The 17984-nt window shown below is 40.9% G+C and overlaps 1 protein-coding gene across 7 annotated transcripts in view; it reads right to left on the reverse strand.

Annotated features, from left to right (window-relative positions):
- The window catches only part of FUT10 (fucosyltransferase 10), a 122093-nt gene that overhangs the window by 19454 nt on the left and 84655 nt on the right, over window positions 1–17984 (reverse strand). The window contains exon 4 of one of the 7 annotated variants that reach the window (XM_061177385.1): window positions 5795–5832. The exons of 5 other annotated variants lie outside the window; for them this stretch is intronic. In XM_061177385.1, the coding sequence (XP_061033368.1) occupies window positions 5812–5832 (21 nt within the window). In that variant the 3' untranslated portion in view covers window positions 5795–5811. Of the gene's footprint in view, window positions 1–5794; window positions 5833–17984 lie in introns of those variants that run through there. One more of the 7 variants, XM_061177382.1, reaches the window with a different exon arrangement.

Consider the following 17984-nt stretch of genomic DNA (forward strand, 5'->3'; position numbering starts at 1 on the left):
GTATAAATATGGAACAGGAACTACCTGCAAATGGGCTACGTGGATTCCCTCTTCCTCACTGGGCAGTAGCTCCCTTAACAATGTGGAGCAGACTCCGTAAATTTCCAGTACCTGTTAGATTCCAGAAGGTCTCGTGATCTGGTTTAGACCCCTCCTCCTTCTCCTTGCCTAGCCTTACGTCCCTCAAGTGTTGAAAAGAGAGAGGAGGCATGGTGGACCGGAATCTCCTTGCGTGGTAAGGGGCTCTCCCCAAACTCACTTTGATACAGTCTAGTTCCACCCGCGGCTGGAGGCTGCCAAGTAGGTGGGGTGATGGCGTTCTTAGAAAAAGATTAGCTTTAACCGAGCACCGTCCACAACTGCGGGCCCCTCCCAGAAGGGTGCCACCATCTCTTGTGCTCACTAGGCAGGCTCACTGCTCCTTCTCGGTTAAACCTGGTATCCTTCACGGAGAGCGGCCGGGGCTGCTGGAGTCCTCTTCTACACCCTCTAAGGCCGATGAAGAACTTGAATGAGGTGCAAGCCGTCCCATTTTCTCCCCAAACACCTTATATTACAACCCATCAAGCCTGCTAGCCTGGCCTCCTGCAATGGGTCCTTCATCCTCAGAAATCTCTAGATCTGAACTCTGTTGGTCCAAGGATGTCCCCCAACTTCAGGGAACTTGTGAGATTCTGAGACCCAAAAGGACAATGTAAGCTCTGCCCTAGAATTCCAGCACGCTCCACCAATAACCCTGAAAGCATTCACAGTGCACGGGAGCATCAGAGTGCCCCTGGGAGGCCGAGAGCTCAGCACACGGCTAGTCAAGGAGCAAGCTGCCAATCTCCACATACTGAAGTTCCCTCCAGTCTTTAAGAAAAATTCTATTAGAAGCCCTCTTGTTTGGCTTTAGGAATGGGAGGCAATGGTCTCTCACCTGGGGCACTGCGCTGTAAGACGCCCCTGCCCTCCCAACGCTCTCGCCTGACAGGGGATGGTGGGGCTGGGGCCAGCACGACTCTGGTCCCTCCCAGTGAGCCCTAAGGAGGCAGCCCTGGCTTGTGTGCTCAGGAGTGTCTTTGGAATGTGGCGTATGTGGGATCTTTCTCCAGCTGCAATTCTGGGGCAGAGAAAAACCCATTTTGAGGGCCTCCCTGGTGGCGCAGTGGTTAAGAATCTGCCTGCCAATGCAGGGGACACGGGTTCGAGCCCTGGTCCGGGAAGATTCCACATGCCACGGAGCAGCTAAGCCCATGCACCACAACTACTGAGCCTGCGCTCTAGAGCCCGTGAGCCACAACTACTGAGCCCGCGAGCCACAACTACTGAGCCCGCAAGCCACAACTACTGAGCCCGCGTGCCTAGAGCCCGTGCTCCGCAACAAGAGAAGCCACCGCGGTGAGAAGCCCGCACACCGTAACAAAGAGTAGCCCCCGCTCGCCGCAACAATAAAAAGCCCGCGCTCCGCAACGAAGACCCAATGCAGCCAAAAAACAAATAAAATTAAAATTTTTAAAAAAAGCTTTATTAAAAAAACCCATTTTGACACACTGTTAAATGTCTTCTAAGTACATACAGTCCTGTTGGCCTTATCACTGTTTTTTATAACACATTTTCTAAATGCACATCTCCCCGCAGACACTGGAAACTCTTGAAAAGACTTTATCGTCAACATTTTGTTTCACCAAATGAGCACTTCACAGGTGGGCAATAAATGTCCGATACATTATTTTCTAATCTCCAAAAAAGTTAAAGTACCAGGATAATGATATGCCAACCTCCTTATTTTTCAGAAGGCGAAACTCAGGTCCCAAAAGATGAGGTCGCTTATCCAAAGGCACACAGCTAGTTGGGATTGCATTTCACATACAAATTTCTACACTTAATGGTATAGCCGAAGCAGAAGCCAGCCAAGCAGATTTGATGACTGGCCTTTGGAGAAAAGAAAGTGGGTAATGGAAAACACTGTACAAATTCCAAAAGGTAATTTTTGCAGATGAGGCACATTTTTCATTCCCTGGTCTGGTAATGTTTGCCAGTGTGTGCCGTGACTAATTTCTGTTGGCCCAGCCTAGGATTCTTGTTTGCAGGGCAGCATGACAGATTTGTTGGTATAAGCTGGCTTTAATTCATTTCAGGCCAATCCTGGAAACCAGAGGCTCTGTCATGTCTTCATTGCAACATTAACTCCATTCTTCTTTCTTCACTCCTTCTATTAATAAGCAGAGGCCACTCAATAGGGCAATCTTAACTGCCCGCTGAAGGTGGCAGCCAGAAGTATAAATAATTCTTCTCATGGACGCTTTTCTTCTTTTCCGGGAAGAGTAGTGGTTTTGTTCTCTTATCTCTCAAGGAGCTCCAAAGCAGATGAAGTCATTCAAGACAGCTTCAAGGTTTCCCGGAGAAATAGAAATTCCAGGGCAGGCTTCCCAAGGCGCAAGTCCTCCAGTGCCATCTGATGAACCCCCCGGGATTTGGAGTGGCTATAAGAATTCCCTCTAAGCCCCAGTTGTGTCCACACTTAACTCCATCTAGGAAAGCGTGGAGTGGTTGGAACCTGAGATATTATCCAGGGAGGTTTTTCCCCTGCTTTGTCTACAAACGCAAGAAAGCAGCTGACTTATTAAGAAATCTCAGAATAGGGGTGGAGAGGAAGAAAGGTGAAAAGCGAAGCCTGCAGCTGTGGCCAGAGTCCTCCACGTGTGGGTGGATCCACAGGGGCACTTGGGACAGTCTGCGAGGGAGGGCGGTCTCTGGGCACAGACCCTTTGGAGGGAGCAATGCATGAGTCAACAGCCCCCAGCAGAGGCACCTGTCTGTCTTGTTCATCTTCATGCACTGGGAAAGGCCTCATCTAAATCTACCCAAGTCCAAAGCCATCCTTGGCAGAGAAATAGAAGCCGAACACTTTGTTCACTGGTGCGTCCTTTGCCTCACCATGAACTAATCAGCTCAGCCAGGGCAATGTGGAACACCAGCTGGGCACTGTGTACTGTGTGCCCACACCCAACTCTGTGAAGGGAAAAGAGCACCCAATGAATAGCAGAGGGGCACCCACGAGACATGGGGAGCAAGGCAGAGGGTATTCCGCTGAGGAAGAGTGCTGGGCAGACATCTATACATCAGCACGAACCCCCATACACTTTTCAATTTATATTCTTAAACTCACTCATTAACGCATTACCTAAGATAACTGTGATGTTTCCCTTAACATTTAGGTATTTATGTAAGGCCTAGTGAATCTATTGGACATAATATTAAAATGTATTGTACTCTTCCAGAGACTGTTAGGCTGTGTACACAACACCCAGGAACTGTATAGCCTGCTTACATTCTGTGCTTTTCCAGCAATGTACCGTATGTCAATTTTCTGTGTCAAGTGTCCTATCATTCCCAATCAATTTCTTTCCTTTCCCACCTCTAAGAATCACATGGAACATTTTTAGAAATACGCAAGTATTTCAGAATGGAAAAGATGGGGAAGGCATATTGCTATCAATCCGTCATATTTATCTATGGGAAAAGTTGAAATATAGAACATCTAGAGGGTCTAAGAATAGTAACTGATTATGTTCAAGTATGTTTTCAGAAAGCAAAGCAACAGTAGAATTTTCTTAGACAAAACCTAATTCTCACAACTCACAACTTAGAGAACGAACTTATGGTTACCAGCAGGGAGGGGTGGGGGGAGGGATAGATTGGGAATAGGGGATTGACATGTACACACTACTATATTTAAAATATATAACCAACAAGGACCTACTGTATAGCACAGGGAACTCTGCTCAACACTCTGTAATAACCTAAATGGGAAAAGAATTTGAAAAAGAATAGATACATGTATATGCATAACTGAATCACTTTGCTGTACACCTGAAACTAACACAACACTGTTAACTCTACATTTTTTTATTTATTAAAAAAAATAATCAAACAACTTCCTATGAGCACTACTTCCCAGGAGGCCCTTAATAAAAGCTTCATAACGGTAGCAAAAAAAAAACAAACTAATTCTCACAAGGTCTATTAAGAGAGGCTGATATCTCTACGTAGGATCTGGAAAGTTGGGAGGTCCCTTTTCCTTAATACTTCTCCTTTTTCTCATTCTGCTGCTGGACCCGTGACCATTACTTCCATGACACAACTTCTTGATACTGCAAAGGTAACACTAGGCTGATTGCCCCATTCATCACATGATGTGACCAGGAGTCCCCAGTGCTACAAGTAATACCACGGACAACCAAGTGCCAGTTCCCGTCATTTTCATTTCACTCTAAAGTAAATGCAGGCAGCCAAGAATTGTGAGTGTTCATCATGGGGTGTTCTTATAAGGTTTCATACGTTTCTGGTCTGCCATCAGCATAACACTAGACTTTTGGTATTTCTTATAAATGGGTCTTTCCTCTTCAAAGAACATCTTAGCTGCTCTCTGTCCAAAGACTCACTTAAGAAAAAGCATGACCTAAGGGAAAATAAAGGAATCACAATCTCTTTTACTTCTAAATCTTCTCACCAGCAAATACTTAGCTCTAAAGGGAAGAGATGAGAAGATGCTGGGGTTATTGATTAGAGGAAGCTCTAATCCTTAGGTAGAAGGGCATTGCTCTAAGCAAGGCAAGGATGGAAAAAGGGAGAAGGAACGATAATTCCTTATAATGGTTGCTTCACTCCAAGCACTCCCTTAGATATGAGGTTGACAAAGATAAATAGAAAAAGATTTCCATCCCTCAGAGAAATCAAACTCATAGGGAAGACAGACATGCATATTAACTAGAAAAGTGTTTCATGCATAGATGGGGTCCATTCAATGCTTGTTGGCCTGATGATTTACCTATAATAAAATTCAAATTCTCATACTGCACCATACCTGGGTCAAACTCTGGCTCCACCACCAACAAGCTGTGTGGTATTACACAGGTTACGCAACATCTCTGTGTTATTGTGAACTACTTTGCTCAGTGCCTGGCAAATAAACGTAGTAGTAGTTAATATTAATATTATTATTGTTACTGCCTGCCTCATCCTTCATCTCTCACTATGCTCCCCCATCATGCCTTCCTTATAACCTACACTCCGGTCATACCAAGCCAGGGGCTGCTTTCTGGACACACCATGATACTTCCCGTTTCTGAGTTTGAGATTTTCATTCTGTCTTGTGCGTCGAGAGTGGGCTTCTCAAACTGGCTGTGAACGCTTGGAGGGAGGCACTATGCTTTTTCACATTCATCATTCCAGCACCTGGCACATTTCCTGGAACAGACACTTAACAAATATTTGTTGAATTAACTATGTGTTAAACTAAATCATGTGAATAAAACTATACACATCAAGGTAGGGAAAAAGTGAGGAATTCTTCATAGGGAATAAATCAGAGAAAGGTTTCCCATAGGAACAGACAGTTTAACTTGCAAGGCTTTGAAGGATAAATTCATCAGGGGCTGGAGGTTTGGTGTGTGAAGTGTTGCAGTCGGCGTAAGAAAACGCAAGACGTTGCATAGAGTGGGTGCTCTCTAAGCAGGGAGCTGAATGAAGGAAAGAATGGAGACACACGTTTGTTCTCAAAACAACAGCTTTTTTTTCATGCTAAGAAAAAGCCCAACTTGGATTGTTTGGCTTCATTTTAGCCTCTTCCCTGCATCAATAATATTATTTTTGTAAACTTGTGAGTAATGAGGAAGGAAAAGGTCTTAGACATTTCTCAGACTTTAATAGATAAACCAAATAACAATAAACAATCCTCACTATTATTCAGTCCCCTCATCTTCCAAGTCTCCTTTGCCCCAGCTCTTTACTCCCCAAAGGCAATGGCAACCTCTTCTCCATTCTCTTCTACATCATCTTCATCTGAGCCTGTGGAGAAGCAGACCTCAGCAACCTGATGTTCATGGGGAAAGGGAATTTTGCTCAGAGTCACACCTTTATAAAATGTATACAATACAGACCAGCTATTTCCTGTTTATCCGTGTACAACAAGCAATCCAACAAAAGGCAAATGTGGTACAAGACCTAAACCAAGGCATATCACCAAACCTCCCATGAAGTCTGCCTCTAGATATTCTGCTAGGGTTGGGTGGAATGACATAAAGGGCTAAAGAAAATGAGGAAGCGGCCACACAGAAGATCAGCGAGGACCAAGACCTGCGGCAAGAGGTACTTGGTATGTTTGGGGAAGAGCAGGGAGAACAAGGGAAGCGGGGAGGCAAGAGTGGCAGGAGGTGGTGAAAGCAGAGAGATCAAGGACCAGACAGGTAAGGTGTTGACAGCCATGGTAGACTCTTTGGATGCACAAGACAGACATACTCCCATCCTTTATACACAAATGGTCTACCAGGGAAAAGATACATCTAAGAAACAGTCATCACAAACATGATAAGCACTACGAAATGAAAATGCAAGTATTAGAGGCTCATCGGACGAAGGACACTCATGCACTTAAGGGATTTACAAAAGGCTTCCCAAGTTCTTTAAAGAAAGTATCAGTCAAGCAATAGATGAGTTGGGGTAGCAGGTAGAGCATTCCAGGGAGAGGAAACAGAATGGACCAAGTCTCAGGATAGAGAGAGAGAGAGAGAGAGAGAGAGAGAGGGAGAGAGAGCACTTGAGGCTAAACAGTGAGTCTAAGGAGGAGAGAGGTGCTGAGGAGGGAGACCACAAAGCGTGACAGGGCTGGATCTTAGGAGCCCTTGTAAAACATGGCAGAGATGTTGATCTCTATCCTAAGAGCTTCAGGAAGCCACCTTAAGCGTGGAGAAATTTATCAGATGGGAGTTTTAAGAAGGTCACATTGGCAGGTAATTTAGCGTGGCTGAAATACAGAGTGTGGAAGGGAGGTGGCGAGAGATAACACCGGGGAAGTTAGCTGAGGCCAGGTTGTGCAGAAAAAAATCCAGAAAGCTCCTTCTGTCCAAAAATTTTTTAAAAAGAAAGAAAAAGAAAAAGGATAGGCAATCTAACACGCACAAAGGAAAATATCAAATGTCTCTCTTGGGAAATATTGCTCTCTTGCCCACTAACTTTATTTTCTTGACCAATGAAGCTGAAAGTTATGTTTCCACCTTGTTCTTAGCTTCACAGTAACTGCCAGCGTATGGGTCATTTACACTAGTGCTTCTCACACTCACTTGAATGTGCATTAGGATCCCTGGTGACATTAATAAAATGCAGATTCTTGTTCAGTAGGTCTGGGGCAGGGTCTGAGATGCTGCATTTCTAACATGCTCCCAGGTAATGCTTGGGATGCTGGTCCGTGAACCACACTTTGAACAGCAAGCCATATACAGCTCTAGAGCTAAACAGAAGGTATTTGGGGCTTTCTGAACATATATGTAATAGCAGTGTTAAAAATGCAAACCAAGCAAGCAAACAGAACCACCAGATTATGCCTCAGTTACTGTGCTGCCTGCTTTCAGAGAACCTGGGTGTGACATGTCTTTCTATAAAGAGACTTGAGGAGATGTTCAGTGTGTAACTTAATTGGAAGCAGTTCAACTCCAACAACGCTTCTCTAGGAAGCCCAAAACTGGAGTCCTTCTGACTGTGACCCTACACCACAGTGACACCTGCTGGTGGATTGGTGGATTACATGTTAAGGCTTTGAGAATAATTGAGTCAAGTGAGCAAACTTTTTCACACATAGCTTTAACGGAAGTGCAACTTCTGGTTGTGAAAGGACCCTTTAAAATAAAATGTCAGAAATACCTTGATAAGGATTAAGGTCTGCACAGTAGTATGCTGATAAAAGTTCAACAACTGGCTCTCCAGGAAAAAAATACGTGAGTAAATACATATATTATAAATTTTACTCATATAAAGGATATGCAGCACATGATTTGTCAATAACAGGTTTTGTTGTCAATTCTGAATAGAAATTTATTCTCACAGAATACTGTCTCTTATTTTGCCAAACTCGTATCGGTTGCTAATCCATAACTGCAATTCGACAATGTTTTGACAAAAATAGTCTCTGAAAAAATGCTTGTTTAGTATGCAATTTCCCAAAACTCCATTCATGTCATTGATGGCATGAATGTAGTTCTGACGTGAACGTTGGCTGGTATTTTTGTTTACGTTAATGAATAAAACAATGAAACAACACAAACATACGTTAGGACATCACTCGTTACTCAGTGACATGAGAACGACTTCTTTGTGAAACTGGGCGACAGTTTTGAATACTGGAAGACTACTTCTTCAATTTGGGGACTATTTATAATGTAACAGGTAACGACATGACACAATTTTAAGTTTAATCTGCATTAGTAACACTTCTCCATCATTTTCTTAAGTCTAGTTGATCAACAAAACAATAAATTCAGACCTGATCTGTGGCATTTTCCAGCTTCCATGTTATAAATACTCCCACCAAGACCAGTTTCAAGCTACTGAGGTGGCATCACTGACTGTGAAGTTGGGAAGATGTGCAGGAGCACACAATTCTATAGTATTTCTACCATGCAGGTAAAATAGAAGTAAATAACTTCAAGAGTACAGGTAAAAGAAACCTGTAGTAAAATAATCAAGAAGCAATGAAGTTTTGAGTGTTTTTAACCTTTGTTTTTAAACAGTTTATTTAATTGTAATATTGTATAATTTAATTTTTAATAGTGACTGTTTTTAACAACCAGCTCACAACATTCCTAAAAATTTGACAGCTGGTTCTCATGAGCCAGTAAGAGCCATCTCTAGCAACACCACTGGGTCTTTGGGATGGGGAGGTTTGAGGATAACATAGAAAAGGATTCAGGGAGCTTGGAGGCTACTCTAGGACTTGAGACCTAAGAAAGGTCTATGCCAGCTCTTGACCAGGTCAAAAAAAAATGGCAAATGAAGTCATGGAAATCACAGTGGAATATAGAACTACTCCTGATGTGGGGAAAGAACTAAGACAAGTTGCTCTACTCAACAGTGGACTTTAGCAGGGACATGGAAGGGACAAGGCAGGGGGCTGAGGCAACGACAAGGTTGCCAAAAGGGAAAGAAGGGGGAGAGGGCAGACTCCCAGGGCATAATCTCTTCCAGCAAAACGAAGAGGAGGAAATACTCCCTGATTCATTTTATGAAACAGGTATTACTCTGATACCAAACCAGACAAAGTACAAAAGAAAAAAAATACAACTACAGCCAATATCCCTCATGAATGTAAACACAAAAATCCCTTAATGAAATATTAGTATATAGAATTCATAAATATATTTTTTAAATTATATGTTATGACCAAGTGGAGTATAATCCAGGGATGCAAGAATAGTTCAATATTTTAAAAAATCAATGTAATCCACCATACTAGCAGGCTAAAAAATATGACATGATCATATCAATCAATGCAGAAAAAGCATTTGGTAAATTTCAATACCCATTCATGACTTTTAAATTTTAAATTTGGAGAAATAGGAAATAAGGTGAACTTCCTCAACTTGATAAAGTGCACCTACAAAAAACCTACAGCTAATATTATACTTAATGGTTAAATATTGAATGTTTTCTCCTTGAGATCAGGAACAAACAAGAATATCCACTCTCATAGCTCTTATTCAACATAGTGCTAGAAGTTCTAATCAATGCAATCAGGCATGAAAAGGAAAAAGAAGACATAGAGATCAGAAAGGAAGAGATAAAATTGTCTCTATTTACAGATGACATAATGATTGTCTACACAGAAAATCCCAAGGAACCCAAAATAAATTCTGGGAACTAATAAGTGAGTTCAGCTAGATAAATATACAAAAATCAATTGTATTTCTCTATAGTAGCAGTGAACATATGGACACCAAAAATTAAAAATACGATACCACTTATAAACAGTACATAGGGGTAAATATAACAAAACATGTTCCAGACTTATATGCTATAAACTACACAAAACTGAAGAAAGAAATCAAACATCTTAATAAATGGAGAGAAATGCCATATTAATGGATTAGAAGACTGAACACAATAAAAATGTCAATTTTCTCCAAATTGATATACAGTTTTAATGCAATTCCTAGCAAAAATGTCAGCAAGTTTTTAAAAAAATATAGACAAGATTATTCTAAAATTTATATGAAAATGCAAAGGAACTAGAACTAAAACAATTTTGAAAAAAAGGAATAAAGTGGGAAGAATCATTCTACTCATTTCAGGACTTATTATATAGCTACAGTACTAAAGACTGTATGGTGCTAGTGGAGGAATAAACACATAGATCAATAAAACAGAATAGAGAATTCAGAAATAAACTCACACAAATATGCCCAACTGGTTTTTGACAAAGGTGCAAAGGAGGAAAGATAGCCTTTTTAACAAATGGCACTGGAGCAACAGGATATCCACAGGCAAAAAAAAAAAAGAACCTCGAGCTAAGTCTTATACCTTATATGAAAATTAACTTAAAATAGATCACAAACTTAAATATCAAATGTAAAACTAAAAAATTTTTAGGAAAAAACAAGAGAAAATCTTTGAGATCTAGGGGCTAGGCAAAGAGTTCTCAGACTTAACACCAAAACATAGATCGTAAAAGGAATTAATTAAAATTAAAGTCATAAAATGATAAATTCAAAATCAAAAACTTTTGCTTTGCAAAAGATCCTTTTAAAAGGGTGAAAAGACAAGCTACAGAATGGGAGAAAATGTTTGCAAACTACTTACCCAACAAAGGGCTAGTATCTAGAATATATTTTAAAACTCTCAAAACTCAGCAATAAAAAAGGAAGCAATTCAATTAGAATATGGGCTAAAGACACGAAGAGACATTTCATAGAAAAAGATATAGAGGTGGCAAAAAAAGCCCATGAAAAGATGTTCAGCCCATGAAAAGATTATTAGCTATTAGGGGAATGCAAATTAAGACCACCATGAGATATCACTACACCCCTATCAAGATGGTGAAAATTAAAAATAGTGAGAACACTAGATGCAGAAAAACTGGATCACTCATATGTATTTGATGGGAATGTTACAGCCACTCTGAAAAACAGTTTGCCAATTTCTTTAAAAACTAAATATGCAATTACCATATGACCCAAAAATTGCACTTCTGGGCATTTATCCCAGGGAAATAAAAACTTATTTTCACACAAAAACCTATATCAAATTTAATTTTAAAATATTGAATTGCCTTCTCGAGAGTTACACAGACGTATAAAAGCAGACACAGGACAAGATCTCTGTCCAGTCCTCTGCCTGGTCACCACCTCTCTGTTCATTATATCTGGAATGGCATGTAAGTTTTGTCTTCATCTGATGGATAATGGATGCTTGCAATTCTGTGATGAACAGGATTCTAAGGCCTTGGAATTCCAAGGTTGGCAGGAAAAGTTTTCACAATTAATTAGTGTTGTCTGCCATGAATATAACCAGTAAGAATGGCAATATACAAGCTTAATATTTGCCAGTTGTAAATTGAAATATGTTGCCTCACCAATCATAGAATACTAAAACCAGAATAGGTATTAGCAATTACCAAGTAGATAACTCTTTTATTTTACTGATGTGGAAACCAAAGAAGTAAAATAAGAGAGAGCCAGACCCCAAGTTTTTTATCTGACCTCTCCATTTTACCAAGTCTAGCCTTGCTTCCAGTAGTAACTGACTAGATATTTCAAGTCTATGAGTTTTCTCTTTGTGTGGAAGGGATTTTACTTCTGTGGTTATTTCTCACAAACAGTTTCTTGATGCTGGAATTGTCCTAGGAAAAAGGGGAGAGCATTCTAGAAAAGAAAATATCCAACTCCAAAAATTTGAAACAGAATCTCTTTCATATTCATCATCTTGCTAGTCAGGCTAAAGTTCTCAGAGACTATCTGGCCTTATTTTAAGAAGTACAAGTGTTCTTCTCTCATATTTTGGGAAGTGGTAGAGTAGAGAGATGTAAAAATGTGATGCTGGTACCTTCAAGCCCTTTGCCTATGAAAATCATCACCGCATCGTGCTGGGAATTTACAGAGGTCTTTTCAGGCTTCCAGAAATAGCAGGTTCCATCTTCCCTGTCAGTTCCTTTGCCCTGCTAATATCAAAGAGATCACTAAACTAAACTCCATGAATAAATGGAATCAAGTTAAGATTTTCAGATTTTGACTTTTATGTTTTAAAAGAGGGAAAGAAGACAGCTACTTAAACCCTTTGCCCCTGAGAACAAGCTGTGCTAAGAGATCTGAACTCATTACTGGCTGCTTTGGTTCCATGTGCCTTGAGACTTACAGAAACTCTGTCTGAAGCCTGGCTACAACCTCCCCAAGTAACTACGTAGTGACAGTTAATGAATATGCAAGAATTTGAGGATCAGGCTGGGGTGAGCAGGCCTGACATTTGATCTTTTGAGTGAAACTCATGATAACAGCTCTCAGTGTGCCTTCTGAAAGCCTCCCATGGCCCTTACTGCTGCCAGCCTCCCACCTTATCTGCAGGCACCGAAAGCTTCAAATTACAGCAGCTAATCGGATGAAAGCAGAAATGCATCCTTCTAATGGAGGGAGAGGTTAATGCCCTGACCTTTTTCCTTCACTGGCAGAGGCAAAACAAAAACACAGATGAAGGTTGTGATGCAGAAAAGCAGATGAGCTCTGCTTCAGAGCCCCCAGAGTGGATGTTCCAGCTAAAATCTAAGATGTTTTAGAGACTACAGACACACATCAAAAGGACAGAAAACAACCCAAGATAGCAGTTACCAAATTATCCCGGAGACAATATGCAAATCCCTTGCTCAGTAAAAGTGATCAGTAGAATTTACTTCCATACATAGGCAAGTTACTTTGCACCTAAAATTAATTTCATTTATGGCCTGGTTTTATGATATTTTTATATCTTTGACACCCTATATGGGCCCCAGGAATAAACAGAGCTGAAAAATAAGAAGCATCGAAATAAAGATTTAATGTGAAATGTGAAATTGTCTAATGCAATTGGGACTCATAATTTAGCCAAAAGAGTATCTTTTTCTTGAGTATTCCGTTGCACCAACAGATTTCTTCTGGACTAATATAGTTTGTATTAAAAACATATTTGCCATTGATTCAGGAAAGAAGAGTCTTCTGACATCAACCTATTTTATCGAAAGAGGTGCAGTTAAAAATGTATGTGGAGTAATTTCATCTTTTTATTAAATTACTCTGGAGAGCAATGTTACCATAGGGTGATTGAGACACTAAAATTCAAAGAAGCTTGAGAGTGAGATAAATTGGATTTATATCATTTGAAAGATAAGTCTGAGATCAAGGTTCTGGGTGATTTTCTTCTGACAATCACCATGTGTGGTATATTTTAATGTGTTTTTGTACTCCATTTTTGAGGGATGAAATATGTGAGTGCCTGAAGGAAGTGTCATCCTGATGGCAGGGGGAACAGTGGGGAGTGAAAAGAGGAAAGATGATAGTAATCAGGCAATTACAGAACTTGGTATTTAATACATTTTTAAATAATAGCCTACCACTCAGTGCGAGGGAAAGAAAAAGAGAAAACTGTGAGAGGCACTCAAAATGCCTAATAGTGAGCTAAATTTCCTCTCTGGAGTACTCACCTTATTGTTTTGGATAAACTTCTAGATCAATAGAGGCCCATCATGTTCTGCCATCTGAGAGTTTGGTTCACAGTGTCAAACCAACAAACCCATCTCTCTTAATCACCAATTAAAAGCAGAGCCTTGGATTATACACTGCACAAATGACCAACATGGAACAGACATACCATTCAGATGACATGAAGAATATACCAATTCCATGACCAAAAAAGTGCCGCTTGTCCGTTTTATTTTGTCAGCTAAGGGATCTCTAAGTACATGCTTTGGAACAATTCTGTTTCTTTAAAAAGTATATTGCAGAATGGTCATGAACTTGGATCTATACCTGGACTCAGCTATTTACTTGCTGTAAATTTGGATAAGTTACTTGACACACTGAATCTGTTTTCCCATCTGCAAAAATCAGAGTAATACTACTTTCACTTTACAAAGTTGTTTTGGGACTCGAATCACATGACAGCCACAGGTAAAAATGTTTGGAACATAGTAGATTTATATCGAGCTATAGCGAATGCAAAGACATGAATGAACCCCTAGGACAAGATAATCTATTAGATGAGCTACAACTTGGGAATATCCTAAGGCAACATATAGACATACATTATATAAACACAGAGAATATAGACAGCCCATATGAATGTTACAGTTACTCGAAGCAAGCAAAGGTCATCTTGAGGGAGCTTAGTCAGAGAAAACTTCCAAGAGATTTTAGCCCCTGGTAGGGGAGTATGATCTCTCCATAAAATCTGAAACCATAGTACATCGTTGGCATTTCAGGCGCATATATATTTCCAAAGGACTTCTTGAATGCTTTACCCAACTTTCTGACACTTAGCAATACAACCTATTCTTCAACAAACATGTATCAAAAGCCAGCTGATTTCCAGGCGTTCCTTCTCCTGGGCCTGTCACCAACTGTACAGAAACAAGAGAACCCATCCAGGCTTTTCCACCCCCTGAGGAAAACAAGGAGCCCCACCTTGATCTCTGCAATCAGCACTCTGAACTGGCACTCAGCTTCCTCTTTTAAACGTGGTAAAGAAAAATGTGTATGCTATTTGGTTGCATTTTCTCTGATTGGTTATTGTCTTCTCTTTTAATATACGCTTGATCCTCCAAGTATGGCTTATTTCTATATATTATATCTACATGTTTACCACCGGCAGTAAGACTTGGCAGATTAATTATCCAAATTAATTACCTAGGCTTGGCTTTAATTTCTATTTTAAAGGATAATGTCTTGAATTAGAAGTACCAGCACATGAAAATACTGCCTAGGTTTATGGCGAATTTTAAACAGAAAATGTTTTAAATTCAAACGTATTTGTAGATGTCCATATTTTATTTAACTCACTCATGAACAAGTTTTCAATTAAGGTAGAACATGCTACTTATAAATCATTAACTTGGATAATATAAGTGTGTATAGGTAGGATTCAAATTCATAAATGAGATTCATTCACTCATCGATTTTGCTGGGCACTAGGGATATATACAAAAACAGAAACAAAAAACACCATCTGACCTTCAAGATACTTAGTCTGCAGGAGACAAACATGTAAACAGATCATTAAAGTGGCTATATAGTAAGTCCTTTTAGAGACATTGCAGGATCGGTTTTTCCCATCTCCCTTTTCTCCTCCTGATCTCAGGTGCACACCAGACAAGGATGAGAGGAGGGAACAGGAGACAGATGGTATTTTAGCAGGACAATCTACAGGACATGCCTATGGGATTGCAGATGCTACATTGTCCAGAATATCGGGGAAGCCTCCTTCCCTCCACCTGGGGTGGCATCCAGCAGAGGGCTTAGCAGTGCAAGGAGACTCACCTGCAGAGAGAAGCAGACCCTGAGTGGGCAACAGAAGGTAAACGTGCTAAGTCTCAGACCAGCTGAGACAGACCAGAGAAGGAGAAGTTAATGAACTGTGGCAGCAGAGACTCCCAAAGCCTACCTCCTCATTGAAACTCTTAAATGAGCTAGAAGGTAGACCCAAAAGTCAAAAACCCTTCAATGTGTTCTTCCTCGTTCCCTGTGGGTATGGGGCTGTGCACACATGTAAGTATGTACACATGAGCTTACCCTGTCAACTGTCAAGACCATTTGGGGAATGGGTTGTCCTTTTCCCTCCTTCTCTACACTGGAGTATAATCTTGGTGATTACAAAGGAGAAATATACAACGTGTAATGAAGGAAAAGAAGAGAAAATAATAATAGTCTTTGAGGGTACTAGGGAAGGCTTCACTGAGGAAATCATTTGAGCTGAGTCTTGAAGCATAAATAGGGATTCATAAAACTGATATTCCGAGCAGAGGAAATAAAAGTGTATACAAAGATGCAGAGGTCTGAAGAAAGCATGGAGTGTTCAGGCAACATACAGTTAGTTTGGTACAGCAGAGCACAGGGGCATGCTAATAAACGGGGAAGATGTAAGAGGTGAGCTTAGAAAGTCAGGGAAGGGCTGTTTCAGAAGAGTCTTTATCCCAGAGGGAATGTGTGGCTATTAAAGGATATTAAGCTAGGGAGTGTCTGATTTACAAGAGGAAGGTTTTTGTTGAAAGAAAGGTCCCAAAGTGAGCAGACTACAAAGTCGACACCATGTAAATAAATTGGGGAAAGGCTCTGCAAAGGTCATTGAGTTGCGAGGTGGAAGGATGTGGGGCGTGACCTTGGAAGAGACCCACGGCGCTCCTGAACTTGGTGGGACTAGATTGTGGTTGGTGAGGTCCTACACAAAACGGTGGCAGAAGGAAGGGACTGATGTGAATACGTTAAAAGAGTAGATTGCTAAATGGGATGGGTTAACATGGAGAGAGAAGGCAAGGAAGGAACAGAGAGGATGCTCGGTTGTGTAGTTTTGGAGATTTGACAGACCGATCTATGGGGAAAGATCTCGATTTCCATCTCGTTAAGGTCAAGGGGCCTGGGTTGAATCTAACTCAAGTGTCCCAGTGGGTAGTTGAACATACACTTTGATCATGATTAGAAGCGTGGCTTTGAGGAGAAAAAATGTTTGGTGTCAGAAGACAGATCAGTGATTGTCTAGGGCCAGGAATGGGGAAGTACTGACTAGAAAGGGGAACAAGGGGTCTTACTGGGGTGATATACATGTTCTACATCTTGACTGTAGTGGAGGATACACAGCTGTATACATTTGAAAAAAACTTATTGAACTTGAAATGGGTACACTGTAGTTTATGTGATTATAATGCAGTAAAAGTTCATTTTTTAAGATGTTTTGTCTTAAGTATACGAATGATAGTTGAAAATGCGAAGTGGACAAGGTAGATGAGAAAAGTTATAGAGTGAGATAAGAAGAGGATGGAGGCGAGAACTGTATCGCAGGGGTAGGAGAGGAAAACTCGCAAAATCACCAGCTAGTGTTTAGTGTTTAGCCGTGAAACAGAAGAGTACCATCTTACAGCTCTTTGAGGGGGACTTCCCTGGTGGCCTGGTTGCTAAGACTCCACGTTCCCAATGCAGGGAGCCCGAGTTCGATCCCTGGTCAGGGAACTAGATCCCGCATGCCGCAACTGAAGATCGTACACGCAGCAACGAAGATCCCGTGTGCCACAACTAAGACCTGGCGCAGCCAAATAAATATTTAAAAAAAAAATAAAAAAGCTCTTTGGGGGCTTAAACGTCATCTAGTTCTACTTCATTTTACATATGAAGGAACTGGGATTCGTACTGAGGTAAAATGCTTTGCTCAAGGTCACAAAGGTAGTTAATAGCAAAGGCAACACTAGTTCCAAGCCAGGACCCCTGAGCCTGGGATAGCTCTGTCCTGGACTACTTCATCAGTGGGACTCAAATGTAAAAGGACACCCTACACCACAAAAAAGAGGTCCCACTGGTGTCCCACTGGAGTCGAGCCATATATTTCCTCCTCTTAGTTACTGGCTTTCTTGTGCAGGGCTCATCAAAGAGCCACGTGACCCTAAGAGCTTGCAGAAAGCTTTAGAAGACAAACCCACCTTCCACTATCTGAGGTTTTGGAAGTGAAAGGAATACGGTTAGATCTAGACGTGCACCATCATGACTGAAAACAGAGGAGGCATTTTTTTCATCACACAGATGTCTACCTACAAAGCAGGGGTTTTGGTTTTGTTTCGTTTTCCTGGGATGACACATCTCTGCACATTGCACAGGCACTTTCTGACAAATCAAATAAACGAACATGTCACGAGTCAGTGAAAATTAAGAAAGAGGAGGTGTAGAGACGGTATTGAACAATTTATCAAGCCAAACACAACCTTTCCATTTTTATTTTCTTTTATGTTTCTTAAAAAAATGAACTCACATAAGTGTACTTTTGTTTATAATGAGAAAAGAGACCAAATGTTGACTTCCTTGGTGGGTATTGAACAGATGCAGCCAGAAGCATCGAGGGGAGAGGAAATAGAGACAAATATGGTTGTCATGGTTTCTTTGAGATGCAGTAAACGAAGGGACCCAAATGGACAATGAAAGCCCCCATTGGGTAAAACCACGTCACTCCTTTCT

This window comes from Eubalaena glacialis, chromosome 20 (genome assembly GCF_028564815.1).
Source record: "Eubalaena glacialis isolate mEubGla1 chromosome 20, mEubGla1.1.hap2.+ XY, whole genome shotgun sequence".
Classification (NCBI taxonomy): Eukaryota; Metazoa; Chordata; class Mammalia; order Artiodactyla; family Balaenidae; genus Eubalaena; species Eubalaena glacialis.